Source organism: Hemiscyllium ocellatum, chromosome 12 (genome assembly GCF_020745735.1).
Source record: "Hemiscyllium ocellatum isolate sHemOce1 chromosome 12, sHemOce1.pat.X.cur, whole genome shotgun sequence".
NCBI lineage: Eukaryota > Metazoa > Chordata > Chondrichthyes > Orectolobiformes > Hemiscylliidae > Hemiscyllium > Hemiscyllium ocellatum.
In genome coordinates, this window is record NC_083412.1 from 88568770 (window position 1) to 88582927 (window position 14158).

The 14158-nt window shown below is 39.2% G+C and overlaps 1 protein-coding gene across 1 annotated transcript in view; it reads left to right on the plus strand.

Annotated features, from left to right (window-relative positions):
• Positions 1–13684, plus strand: part of LOC132821196 (A disintegrin and metalloproteinase with thrombospondin motifs 5) — a 39971-nt gene extending 26287 nt beyond the window's left edge. The window contains exons 7-8 of the mRNA XM_060833838.1: positions 2226–2401; positions 6997–13684. Of these exons, the coding sequence (XP_060689821.1) occupies positions 2226–2401; positions 6997–7555 (735 nt within the window). The 3' untranslated portion in view covers positions 7556–13684. The remainder of the gene's footprint in view (positions 1–2225; positions 2402–6996) is intronic.
• The last annotated feature ends 474 nt before the right edge of the window (positions 13685–14158 follow it).

Genomic DNA, 14158 nt, shown 5'->3' on the forward strand with positions numbered 1-14158 from the left:
CTTGAATGCTCTGATTGAACCTTCCCTGAGCTTCTGCATTCCTGACCGTTCACAGTGTGACACAAGTTTTCTTTATGCTGCCATTGTTTCTATTGTCAATCACTTTAAATCAGTGTTCTCCAATTCTCAACCCATCCTCCAAATCTCTCTGTCCATTGCACATCCTGATTTTAGACATGTTTACCAAATCTGCTCTCAACTTTCTCTTTTGGAAATGGAAATTGATGTGCAATAATTTGGCTGGGAATTAACATGCAAAATGACAGGAAGTTTTCTCACTTTACACTGTGCAACAGAATTGCATATCTGTTTTATAAAGAGGTCATTTAACAAGAGGGTTCTATTCCTTGGCGCTGCTATTTCTTATCTTTATAAACACAAAACTTTATTTTTTTCTTAAGTATTCTTGAAGTAAAAGTTTTATTGTGACAGAATATGGAATAACTTAAGGGGCTGCCCACTGATCGATAGGGAATCTATTTTACCACACGTGTTATATGGAATTTAGAGTTCAAAATGGTGTTAATGTGTTAATGTTTTCGCTCTTTTCACCTGTAATTGAAGAAAGCATTTGTGGCTTAGCATTTTGCCAATGATTTTAGCAATTCCAATGTATCACTGCCATTTATTTAAAGTTTCTCGGGGCGGTTAGCATGCGCTTTGTTGAAAATAGGTTTGACACATTCCCTCCCCACCCAGTGTGAAATACTGATTTGTAACCACAAGTCAGATGACGTGCCCAAAATCAATACTGTCAGTGTTTTTGTAGACCTTTATCCTTATTGGCTTCCTTATTTGCTATTAGTGTCAAATAAATAAGGATGGAGAGAAGAGTGACTACAAATGAGTATGGCTCACAACCGATTGCTGGTTTAACTGAATACTCATAAAATGCGCAAGTAAGAAACCAGCTTAAATACAAGGAAGGGCAATACCTTGAAGAGTCGCTAAGCTGTCTGCTTCTGAGAAGCCAGTTGCCTTCTTTGTTGCATAACAATTGCCTTTACCACTTTGTAGGGAAAGCTTCAAGAAATAGTTTGTATGTCAGATGATCCTTCCCTCACTGAAGCTCTCTCCATCACAGTTTTTCCAATATCCTGTAACTATTACTGTAGTTACTGCTGCTTTGAACTTTACTTGCTGTTGCATTTAAATTTACAAATACCTCAGTCTGATGTTTGAGTGAGATCACTGATTGATGGCTCTGTTTGAGCTATAAAGGAGACAGTGGCCAAGACAAAGCTGCTGCATTCTTGCATCTGTTGTTTTAATGCCATGATTGGCACTGTGTGATGGCCACCTGCCCATCTTTCTCCCACTTACATCAAACTCCAGTCTAAAATTGGGGTTAACAATTCCACAAAGTCTTTGTCCACCTTCACTGTGTTGATATCAAAACTTATTGCAGTCTCTATTTTACTTTTCCTCAGCCTCAAAACTCCTTCCAACTCTCAGTCTTTTTACTGCAAAGAACAAGTTTTTAAAATCCAAACATTGATCACTTAGTCATTGATTTTTGATTTAGCTCCTTTTCACTGCTACACTTTGCAATCAGAGTGCCGTTTACACAACTCACATCTTAGTCCTTTACGTAGACTTCACATCAGCAAGTGCAAAGCATCTACTTTATTCACAGCTATAGCATGTGGAGATCTCTACTGATGGCCCAACTCTCTTAAAGAAAATAATTCATATACCTGGCCCTTTTGGCCCAGAGTCTTTCTTCTATGGCCGAATAATATTTATTCAGCTTTACAGGACAGCAGATGTTAGGTTTATGTCATAGATATGGTCAATAGTCACATATCAACTGAGTGAAGACATTAACTGAGAGTCCTAGAATTAGAATTTAAAAACAAACCGTATAATGTGTAGCAAAATGCAATGTAAAGCTCCCTTATCTAATGAAGAAGACTACTTGAGATGATCAGTCAGTCTTTTGGATATATGGCCTACATATGTGGTATTATACATGTCAAACATCATTAATGGATGTTTTGTCCATGGCAACACCTCTAACCGTCACTTTCTAACTAAATAGCAGTCTCCATGCAGTATAAATGTTGGTATTTCTCTTGAATTGGTATTCTTGCTGTGTATGCTAATGAGAAGCTTTGACAAAATGTGACATTTTTCAGCATTTCTCAAGTTGTGAACTCCCCAACTATTAATGACCAGAAAGCTAGAAGCTTCCTTTCTTGAATTCTGTTTTACTTTGTTTCCAGGTAACAGATGGAACGGAATGTCAGCCGTACAGCAATTCGGTATGTGTGCGGGGACGTTGTGTCAGGACTGGCTGTGATGGTATTATTGGCTCCAAGCTGCAGTATGACAAGTGTGGAGTTTGCGGAGGTGATGGTTCCACTTGTGTGAAAGTATCGCGAAGTTTTACCAAGAGAAGGTAATTTGAACCAATACATTATGTCAAAATATGAGGTGAATATTAGTGTCAATGATTTCTTATGAGTCATCAGTGTGTTTTTCTGTAATATTTTCTTTTTGAAAGCATTAACGTCAATGGCATCTTTCTAAGATCATAGTTTATGGGTTTAGAGGTCAATGATACATGTTATTGCTGGGTACTGGAATACATCGCCAGTTCTATTTTACCTAATTAGATTAGATTACTTACAGTGTGGAAACAGGCTCTTCGGCCCAACAAGTTCACACCGACCCTTCGAAGAGCAACCCACCCAGACCCATTCCCTTACATTTACCCCTTCATGTAACACTACGGGCAATTTAGCATGGCCAATTCACCCAACCTGCACACCTTTGGACTGTGGGAGGAAACCGGAGCACCCTGAGGAAACCCACACAGACACGGGGAGAATGTGCAAATTCTACACAGACAGTTGCCCGAGGTGGGAATTGAACCCAGGTCTCTGGTCCTGTGAGGCACCAGTGCTAACCACTGTGCCTCCGTGGCGCCCAATTTTCCTCTTAATTATTTTCAGCATATTTCAATTAGCATCTGCAGATTTCCCATATGCTTTTCAAGCTAGACTTCTTCATTTATGTGCCTAGGTTGTGATAATTAGCAGTTATTTCACAATGGAGTGGGAGATGATTGACCTTGATCTTGTCCTAACCTGATTCACATGTATGTTCCAACTATGCACAAGGCATTACACTCCAAAGCAAAAGATCAAACTGTCCTTTTTTTTCTTTCACTGGAAAATTTACAGAGTACTTGTGCTGAAAAACTCCCTTTAAATTTAAAACAGCACTTTATTTAATCGGTACCTTGGCACTGAGTCCATTTGGGAAAATAAGATGGATGGGGAAGGCTATTAACAGGAAGAGACATTAACAATCTGCTGAGTGCCAGTGTGGATCTGCTCCTCAGTGGTTAGTCAAACCAATTGTAACTAGAACAGCTTTTCTTTCTGGGAAAGTAGCCTGAAGTTTAACTTCCCAATAGACCCTAAACTCTCTTAAATTAAGGATGAATGCTTGGATCAGACATCATCAAAAGTGCAGGAAGGTCAGCAGTTAGATGTATTTAAGATAAGTTAATTAACGGTAATTGTCAAGAAGAGAGGAAATGCTGTTTACAAACCAGTCTCCAAATATTCCAGTCCTGTCCTTGTAGTTTCCTATTGACCTACATTCCTCCAGTTGTATTTCCTTATGTAATAGACACTTCAACTGCTTGCTGGGGTGGACCAGGTGGTGTGGCACCAAGATGTACCGCAATTGAGAAGGCTGCAAAGTTACTTCATGTCCTGTGCTGAATTCATTGATCTCAGTTAGAGTGACATTGAGATGCCAAATTTAGCCTCACTCATGAAGCTTCAATAAGTTTGCCTGTGACATGGAGATCCACTTGTAACTGATGACATCTCATTTGTCATAATGTTGGTCCAATTTGATCAATCGGAGCGATCTTATCTCTGATACTGTTCAACGACATTGAAGCAGAAGCTCTGAGCACTTTCTAGAGGCACATCTTCTAATATTTGAAATCAGGATTTTCTGTTTACTAGGCAGGTGCTTGAGTCCACTAAGCAACAGCATCACTTACTATAGAGGCCAATTTACTAAAACATAAAGCCAGAATTGAGTCCAGTTGCAATAAGTCTTAAGGTCTGCTAACCTGATAATTCACCGTGAGTGCCCGTATATAAACAATGATCACTAGGCCACTGCCAACCTTCCTTGAAATGTCATCATAAGTAGCATGTGAGGATTGAGCAGCTTTATGGGATTATTTAATGATTTAAATCGCCAAAGTCACTGGGTGTGTGTGAGCATAGGGGTACATCTAACTAGTGTTGGGGAACATAACACTGTTTTTAGGAATAAATATCTGTGCTGGGCAGTAAAAGGGTTAAAGGATATTATAGCCTCCCAAAGGCATCAGGTTGGTCTACAGCAGTTGGTACAAATGTAAACGCTTAGAGTGTTATTTTGAGATTCTGCAATGTTAAGGTTGATTAAGGGAAGGGTTAAATACTATTACACTCTGAGCAGGTCCGCCCTGGTGCACATTGGCCAGTGCCACAGTTTATGGAAAAGACACCTCCTATGGGTTGAATTTAAGGAAATTCCAGTGTTCAGAGGAATGCTATGAAAAATAAATGGCAGCAGTTTCAAACGGGTCTCCGCAGTGTGGCAGACAGACTGACTGAAGCACCCAATCCTTTTCCGCCTGATTTCTAGTTTAAATACAATAATTATTGAGACCACAGGGTCATCAAAGTCGAGTCCAATTCCAGCTTTGCCATGCTGAGATACATAAGGTTGAAAATTAAGAGGCTTTCAAGATAGAACCGTACAGATGATAATCTCTCCCATCTAAATGAATGCTGTTAGCAATTCTGTTAACAAACATATGATCCAGATGTGCAGCCCTCACAGCTAAAACACTCACACTGCCGCACAGACAGACTGACTGCCTCACACTGTCTCACAACACATTTAGTGTGTCCAGGTGCAGCATGTCACATCAACGGACTCTCCCACTCTTCACTGGGGCACTCATGTTTGAGATCTTAACCACTAACCTTAGGATCTTGCACTTGTGCAGAAGCTGACAGTAATTCCTGACATCTCTCTTGTTCTCCATCAGAGAGGCTACAGTGGGCTCATTACATTTGTTGGAAGTTTCTTGTTCATTACTTCCATAAGTTATCTATTTGTTTTAAATTAATGCATCTTTTAAAGTAACTGAGATAAAGAACGGCTGGATAGGCTGGACATTTTTCATTAGGGCGTTGAGAGGTGACCTTACAGAGATTTATAAAATAATGAAGGGTAGATTGAGGTAATGGTAGTTATCCTTTCCCTAACATGTGAGATTTCAAGACTAGGAGACATATTTTTAGGGTGAGAAGAGAGAGATTTGAAAAGGACATAAGAGGCAGTTTTTTTTTACACAGAGGGTGGTTCACATGTGGAATGAACTTTCTGAGGAAGTGGTGGACGTATTACAATGTTTAAAAGACATTTAGATAAATAAATGAATAGGAAAGGTTTGGAGGGATATAGGCCAGCTGCAGGCAGGTAGGACTGGTTTAGTTTGGGATTATATTTGGATGGACTGGTTGGACCCAAAGGATCTGTTTCTATGTGTATGACTCCATGTGGTAAGCATTTATGTAGTCATATTGCATGCAGGAGTTGGTAAGTTTGTAGGTTGTACATATTTATAGCTTTAGTTGAGAGCAATTACCATGGATACCAGTAAGTGACACAGCATTGACTGACAGGTTGCTTTAATCAACTATATCTGAACCAAGCTGAAAATGTGTTGCTGGTCAAAGCACAGCAGGCCAGGCAGCATCTCAGGAATAGAGAATTCGACGTTTCGAGCATAAGCCCTTCATCAGGAATGTCATTCCTGATGAAGGGCTTATGCTCGAAACGTCGAATTCTCTATTCCTGAGATGCTGCCTGGCCTGCTGTGCTTTGACCAGCAACACATTTTCAGCTGTGATCTCCAGCATCTGCAGACCTCATTTTTTACTCGAAGATTATATCTGAACCAAAGCAAGTTTCGATTGTATACATATGCATCTAACATTGTAGAAAATACCAGAGGCTTTATGCATCGCTCCCCATTCTCCCCAACATTTACATCAATATTATTTTGAAAAGAATATGTTGTGACCAGTTGAGAGGAGATAGGATGGTTATCCTCTTCTCCAACTTTTTGTTTGACTGAAACAAGTTTATTCCTTTTCTTTTGAAAAAGAATATGCTTGCAAGTGCAGAGAGTGTTTTGCAGTCTCTGTGCTGTGGCCATACACACAAACATACACACACTCTTGCTTTTAAATAGATGCTTAAGCACATTGCATATAAAGAGCCAAATGTAATGGCTTAATGATTAGATGCTGTCTGGACAAATTCCTTTCCTGGCTAGAGTCACACCGTCTAAATGATGTCTAATGTTTTGTCTCCACTTAGTCGAGTTAGATTGTGTGGATGCTTAGCTAACAGCCAAAAATTTATACTTCTTTAAGGCAATTACTCCTGGAGAGGCTTTGCCAGTGGGCTGCCTTTGGAATGGAAATGGCACCATGTTGCCAATACTCAGCCATCTTGGATTGTGATTTCAAGTCCTTGGAATATGGCTTCAGTTTTTTTTGTTAAAATTCAATTAGAGGCTTCCAACCAATAATTCATAATGTCATTTTTAATAAGGCATGGTTCCGCAATAAATAGCAAATCCTGAATATACTGTAGGAGAATAACAAACCATGTGTATATTGTCAGGAAACAGAAGTAGAAGAGAAATTGTAATGGAATAATGCACCTAGCTTATGTTACAGCGTAATAGACTTTGTGTGTGTAGAATGAGAATAGGAAGATTATGTATGTTTGACAGGAAAATATAATCCCTGTTTTGATTATAGGCCTTGAAAAATTGCATTAATTTTAAAAGTAAAGAGAAGATTGTGTATATTACATAGAAATAGTAAACTCTTGGCAAATTATGCAATCACTCTTACATGCAAACTTCATCTTAATTTTGTTTTGTTCATTTAGTGTGGGTTACAGAGAGGTAACAAGAATCCCTGCAGGGGCAACACACATCAAAGTGCGGCAATACAAGCCAAAGGGTCAGCAGCGGTTCACTGCTTATTTAGCAGTTAAACGGAAGAATGGGGATTACCTCTTCAACGGCAAGTACATGATCTCAACTTCAGAAACGATTATTGATCTAAATGGCACAGTGCTCAACTACAGCGGGTGGAGCCAAAAGGATGATCAAATGCATTCAATGGGTTATGGCCCATTAAAGGAGCCACTGATAATTCAGATACTTGCCACTGATCCTGGGAAACCACTTGATGTGCGCTACAGCTATTTTATTCCTAGGAAACAATTGCCTTCAGCCAATGAAAATGCCATCAAAACTCTAGCTGCACAATCCAACCTTCCCAAGTGGGCAACAGGACCCTGGTTGTCATGTTCCAGAACCTGTGATACTGGCTGGCAGACCCGAACTGTTCAGTGCAAAAACGGATATGGGAAACTGACAAAGGGATGCCGCCTGTCCATGAGACCCTCAGCATTTAAACAATGTTTTCTGAGAAAATGTTAATGCATTACTTTTGAGTAAGAATCTTTTTTATTTTGTCATTTTGTTTGGTGTTGTCTTAATCTAAAATGAAAACATACTTGGAGAAAAGGAGGGAAAGGGTAGCTAGTATGCATTGGTTTAAAGCAGACACCAATGTCAGTTTGGGAACAATCAAAGCGTGGGCAGAAGATATCTTGTGGACCAAAGAAGTGCACATTGGTATTGCACCCAGTGGGAGAGCTTCAGATACATTGCCCCAGACTAGTGAGAATGGGAAAGCAGAAGATGACACACATCTGCATGTTGCCTACCTCAGATGCATCCCTCAACTGCATGGAAATGAGATCAATGGAGCTACCCTTTCCATGGATACAAGCTGGTGCATTGATTTCACAAATCATTTTGTCCCTCCCAAGGAATCTGACATTCCAACACAAGCCTGCCTTGTGTTGCAATACGTTTGTTGCTTTGCTTGCTTGTGGCTGTTCAGTTGGACTCGGTGACTGATTCTAGGGTGTTCAATTGTGATCCTGCACAGAGCAGTGCATTCTCACTCACTCATTCACTCCTGTGCATGTGACAGTAAAAGAAACCAGCTGGCTGGTGAGGGAATTTCATGTGTTCAAGAATGGAATGAAGAACAATTGTGCCAATGAGCATGCAGCATTCTGTGGACCCTGGGAGGAACTTGTGCCATGGTGATTGTTATAGTGTTTAATGACATTATCTCTTTGCAATGATTGAGTGACAGAGCAGACTTGATGGGCCAAATGGCCTAATTTCTGCTCCTATGGTCTAATACCTACAGGAGATAGTTAATATTCCTATGGGACTCTTTCAAGGAATCCTTGATTGAAATATGATATAATTCCACTCAATAATAACAAACCTGATGCAACACAAGAACAAAGAGTAGAATGGCTGTGCTGTTAGGAATTGTATGGTCATGGGGAAGCGATAAAATAATTCTATACAACTCTATATTCCTGATAGAATCAGGGCCAGACTGAATGCCCACGAGAAACTCCAAAACAAAATTTGAGACTGGGACCTTTCACTAAAGTTCATAATACATGGCTTGAAAAGGGTGGACGCTAGGAAATTGTTTCCGTTAGGCAAGGAGACCAGGACCCGTGGACACAGCCTTAGAATTAGAGGGGGTCAATTCAGAACAGAAATGTGGAGACATTTCTTCAGTCAGAGAGTGGTGGGCCTGTGGAATTCATTGCCGCAGAGAGCAGTGGAGGCCGGGACACTAAATGTCTTCAAGGCAGAGATTGATAGATTCTTGATGTCACGAGGAATTAAGGGCTACGGGGAGAATGCTGGTAAGTGGAGTTGAAATGCCAATCAGCCATGATTGAATGGCGGAGTGGACTCGATGGGCCGAATGGCCTTACTTCCACTCCTATGTCTCATGGTCTTATATATGTAACCCAGAGAATTGGATTTTGTGAATCATTCTAATTAATTATAATATCAAATTACGACTTTCACTTAGGTGAATATCTGATCAAAAGTTAAATCATCTACCCTGACTCTACTTGGTATACTCCTTGTCTGTTGGATTAATATTGCAATAGAGCAAATGGAACCACAGAGAAAAGAACAGGTTTGTGAACTTTTTGTCTGAAAAGAAATGGTTTGCTTCATGCACATACTTAGTGTATTCGAGATTTGACATAGCCTAGCAGGAACAAGACTTTAATAGTTAATGTGGTGCTTGCAGATGATACAGCAGATTCTCATTTTCAGGTTGCCACCTGGGAATTAGGAGCAAAGAAAGGGAATGGGTTCAAAGTCTGAGTTCTGATATTTGCTTTGCTCAAAATGAAAGTTCATCAAAAACCCTGAAATCGTCGCTAATTAAAGGAGTCATATCACAGGAGACAGCTCCAAGGCAGATTTAAAAACTTATCTTCAAATGAACAGACTTCCTACATCCAAACAAATTGTCTGCTCCAAAACTGGAAAAGTGACAGTCTAACTCCTAACTAAAAATATCCAAATGAGTTTGTGGTTTGCATCTCTGGAATTGCTGGAGGTTAGGATCAAAGGACAGTACGTCATTCAGATGTTGGGATTACTGCTCCTCTGGTCAATTCTAGGATCTTTAAAAAAGCGCATGTGGTGTTTGGCTTTAAACAAAGTTGAATCTTACCCGTGATCTCACACACTCAACAGTGGAGTCATTAGTGTGTTTCTGCTTAACCATCTACAATTCCCATGCCAGCACACCAATGCTGGGATCTACCCAATCAGAAATTATTTGCAGATGGGAGAATGTGCAATTTTATAAATGATGTGTTAATTTGCACGTTTTATTCCCCCATCTTAAGTGAAGCTCAATTATCAGCCCCTTTCTAAATGGGCCAAAGCTTGTTTGAGTTGCCTCACTGTCACCCTTGCCAACCACTCTATTAATATTCATTCCCAGGATAAATGCATTGTTGCCAAAGCCACATTTCAAGCCATTCCTATTTACCAAACGAGATTAGTGGTGCTGGCAGGTCTCCTATTGTTTCCTGGAGTAGAGAGGTGTGTTATGCCACTCAAAGGTCAACCAAGTTAGTGTGAAGTTGGAGTCATGAACAAGCTAGCTTGGGTAAATGTAGATAGCTTCCTTTCCTGAAGTATGTTAATTGATTTGATGGGTTTGTCAGATAGTCTAGCACCTTCATGGTCATGTGCGCCTATACCAGCTTTACACTTTTTGATCTCTTATCAACTGAATTCAAATTGGCAGACTTTCAAGGGGAGATTTGATGTCATTATTTGTATTATTAATCCAGATGTCTATTATTAATAACCCACAAACATAGCCACTCCACTAAAAGCACAAAGTGGTGCTGAACTATACAGACTGAGAAATGCCAGTCTTAGTCTTTTAATTATGCTTAGATGACCTCAGATGAAGCAGCTGTAAGTAATCATGGATCAGAAAGGATCATTCAGTCCTTTGGAGATCATCCCTCCAAATGCACTCACCCTTCCAAGGCTACTATCAAATTGCTGTATTCATCTTCCTGGCAATTTTTTTTCCAATCATGTATAACCTTGTAAGTAAGAAATTTCCTCCTTAACTCAGTGAAGACATGAGTAGAGGTCTCAATTCACCCAGGCAAAGGAGGGGACATATTGGTATTTAGAATCAAATTGAACCTAACTGAATAAATGGCCTCACCAAAATGGCACACTCAAAAATCATTTATTAGGGCAGGTTGGAGTAAGTCATTCACCCCTCCACCCCGCCCTGTCCCTCCTATTCCCCTACATAGTATGATAACCTTATACTGTTCTAGTATCACTAGTTAATTTCTGTGTATGCCATTCCTGCAAATTATTATTTGGTTTATGTTCCACTTTTGTCTGGTACAGCAGAAGGGAAACCAACACCTTTGGACACTGTTGATGCCAGTTTTCTCTGGATTAGTCTCCAATTTCAAACAATGCTTCAGAAAACTATGAGGTAGCAAGCACCTTTTCAATAAGACCCTACCTAAATGGATTGAATTGTTAACCAATTTATTTTCCATGGGAACAGAATTCAAACAAAACTTAGTCAGAACCTTCATTGGCATTTATGGTATGACCTAAAACAGGTGTGTACATTGGAGAAAGTGAGGACTGCAGATGCTGGAGATCGGAGCTGAAAATGTGTTGCTGGAAAAGCGCAGCAGGTCAGGCAGCATCCAAGGAGCAGAGAATCGACGTTTCGGGCATGAAGAAGGGCAAGATTCTCCTGCTCCTTGGATGCTGCCTGACCTGCTGCGCTTTTCCGGCAACACATTTTCAGGTTTGTACATTGCTCAGGTGTTGATGTATATCTCTGCTATCCTGGCAGCACATGAAATAGAGCAAGGTATTCCTAATGTCTATTTACAGAGATGTGTTAACCAAAATACTACCTTTTTATTCGCTGTCTATACAAAGTTCATAACTCTTAGAACCTTTGTACACAATGCCTAAAACTTAGTTAGTAGTGACAGAGTCAGTTTTGAGTTGGAAATTTCCCATACTGCAACTCAGTTAATAAAAGATTGCTCCAGTCTGACCAGTAATTACCTGGTCTTAGTTAGAAATCCTGGAAGAGAAATTGTCTCAGTTTTCCGGGGATAAAGTTTGAAAATTCAACCAGAGTTCCCACTTCAAACAACTATCCAACAAAGTCTCCTGGAAGCTCTATTGCTGTGTTAATAGCATTCAGTGCTCAGATTCATATGTAATGAACAATCGCTGATGTAAAATTTGGTTTAGCGGTAATCTTTGAATCAAAAGAAATATCTTTCGAGACAGCAACCAGTTCCAAATTTTGGGTGGCATCAGAAGGATACTAATCATTGATAATAAAAACAGAAACTTCTGAAGAAACTTAGCAAATCTGGCAACATTTGTGAAGAGAAAAATGAGTTAGCACTTTGAGTCTGGTATTGACTCTTCAGAACCGGAAGGGGCTGCAAACTTGTCAACAGAATTATTGCATGCTATAGACAGAGGGGGAAGAGGAGCAAGTGAAACAGATTGTAAGAGTGCTCAGAGCCAAAGACAAAGAGGTTGCTAATGGCAGTGAAGGAGGGGTAGAGACGCAAAGCCTGTCTGACTGCTAAATCAACCTGCAGATCCTTCCATGACTTCACACTATTCTCCAAGGGAAGAGTTTGAAGATACAATAACAACAACATCCGGAGGGTGTCTAATGCTTTCAAGAAAGAGAAGAAGGGAGGGGAAAAAGCAAAAAAAAACACAAGTAAACAAATCAGCAATTGAAGAAGTAGAATTTGATGTTTTTTAATGTCAATTGATAGGTCAGATATACATTTGCTTCTTTAGCTTATTGTTACACAAAAGTCAAAATTATTTATCGTTTAACATTTAAACATTCATTTTCCTGTGGAAACTGTCTCGTGACAAATTTGGCACATGTTATAATAGGGCAGCTCTGATTCCAGCAAAGACCATGTGATCCCAGGTTGGACAAAAAAAATCCTTCTATTCTCAGGGGACAGTATAAACTGCCAATTCCAAGCCCTGTTTGCTGGCCCAGATATGAGGAATAAGGTGGGATAATGGGGGTAGGGGAAGAGTACTATTGGTGTCCCTTTTGAATCTAAGTACATTCCTGGAGTTGACTTGAGCCACAGTAGGCCAAAGGATCCTTCTTGCCCACTACATGGTCCTGGAGGAGCCATAGAGTGGGTTGGATTTGTTCATTCATTAGAAAAACAATGGTGTTATTCTGAATTCTACTATGTGTACCACCTTTATTCACTTACTTAGCTGGGCCAATGGAATCAAAATGACCAGAAACCTATTCTGCATCGTCAGTTCTACCATTCCCTTTTGAAGTTGGGAATCAAAGAGATAATCCTTTTCTACAATGTATAGATTTTAATTGGGTCTCCGTTATGAGGGAGAAAACATTCCAATGTAAATTTAAATTGTGAAAATGTTAAGGCACAGCACTGAAATAATTTATTTGTGTTAGTATAATTGGTGTGAATTTGATGTAACAGTTATTTATTGTTATTTAATGTGGAGAACACCCATCATGCAATTTTTAAAAAGAAATTGCTGATGTGTTCTATTATACAACTGTTTAATTTATGCTTCACTCCTCTTGTGAGAGTTCACTATATTTTTTAAATATGTATGTTTACGTAATGTACAGCACTGGTTGCTTTGTGTACTGTTGCATTGTGCTCTTTCCTCGTGTAATTATTTAGATGTTCACAATTCCTCATGAGGGAAGCTGCGCTTGTCTTTTTTTTAAAAGAAAAATTATTAATTGACTGAGACAACATGTCAAAAGCAGTTTAGTACTTGTTTTAAAAGATGTAGCAGTTGTGTAATGCATATTAATCATGTCTAGAACAAAAGTGCAAACATTTGCAGGATTATAGGGACAGGACAGGGGACTAGGACTAGTCGAATTATTCTCACAGAGTGCTGACACAGATCCAACAGGCTTCCTTCTGTGACGCAACTAGTCTGTGATTCTAAGAACTTTTTTTATCAATTATTTTAAGCACATCAGTAATATTCTGTAACGTACTGTAACAATAATCATGTTGTCTGTGTAACTAATGCTAAAATTCACTTTTGTAATGTGTGTAAATTATATATTCAAAATGCAATACCACAGTCCCATAATTAATGTCTGCTGTTGTTTTATTTAAAGGTTGAATTTAAAAGAAAATTTTCAATATTTAATTCCCATTCAGAAGTTTAGTTCTTTCCTCTATCACATCTCCCTCAGAAACAAAGAAACATGAAATCTTTACTTTAAAATAACTATTTTAGTTGATAGAATTGAAGGGAAATAGTCAAAGCAGTAATTATACTTTGTAAAGAGAACTAAGATTTAATACTGTGTGCAGGTGTACACATGCATGTATGAGTCTCTGGCTCCATGAGTACGACTTCCCATTACCTCCTATTGTAGATTGCACCTGCCTCTTACAGTTGACGATGGAAAGTTAGTAGATAATTCCCTCAAATTTTGTTCTTAACATCTACATTGCAATGGTTGTTTAAGCAAAGAACTGAAGAAAATGCTGTTGCGACTATAAACTGGAAGTAATTTGTTTACCAAGAAAAGGTAAAGAACAACAGTGAGTTAGTTAC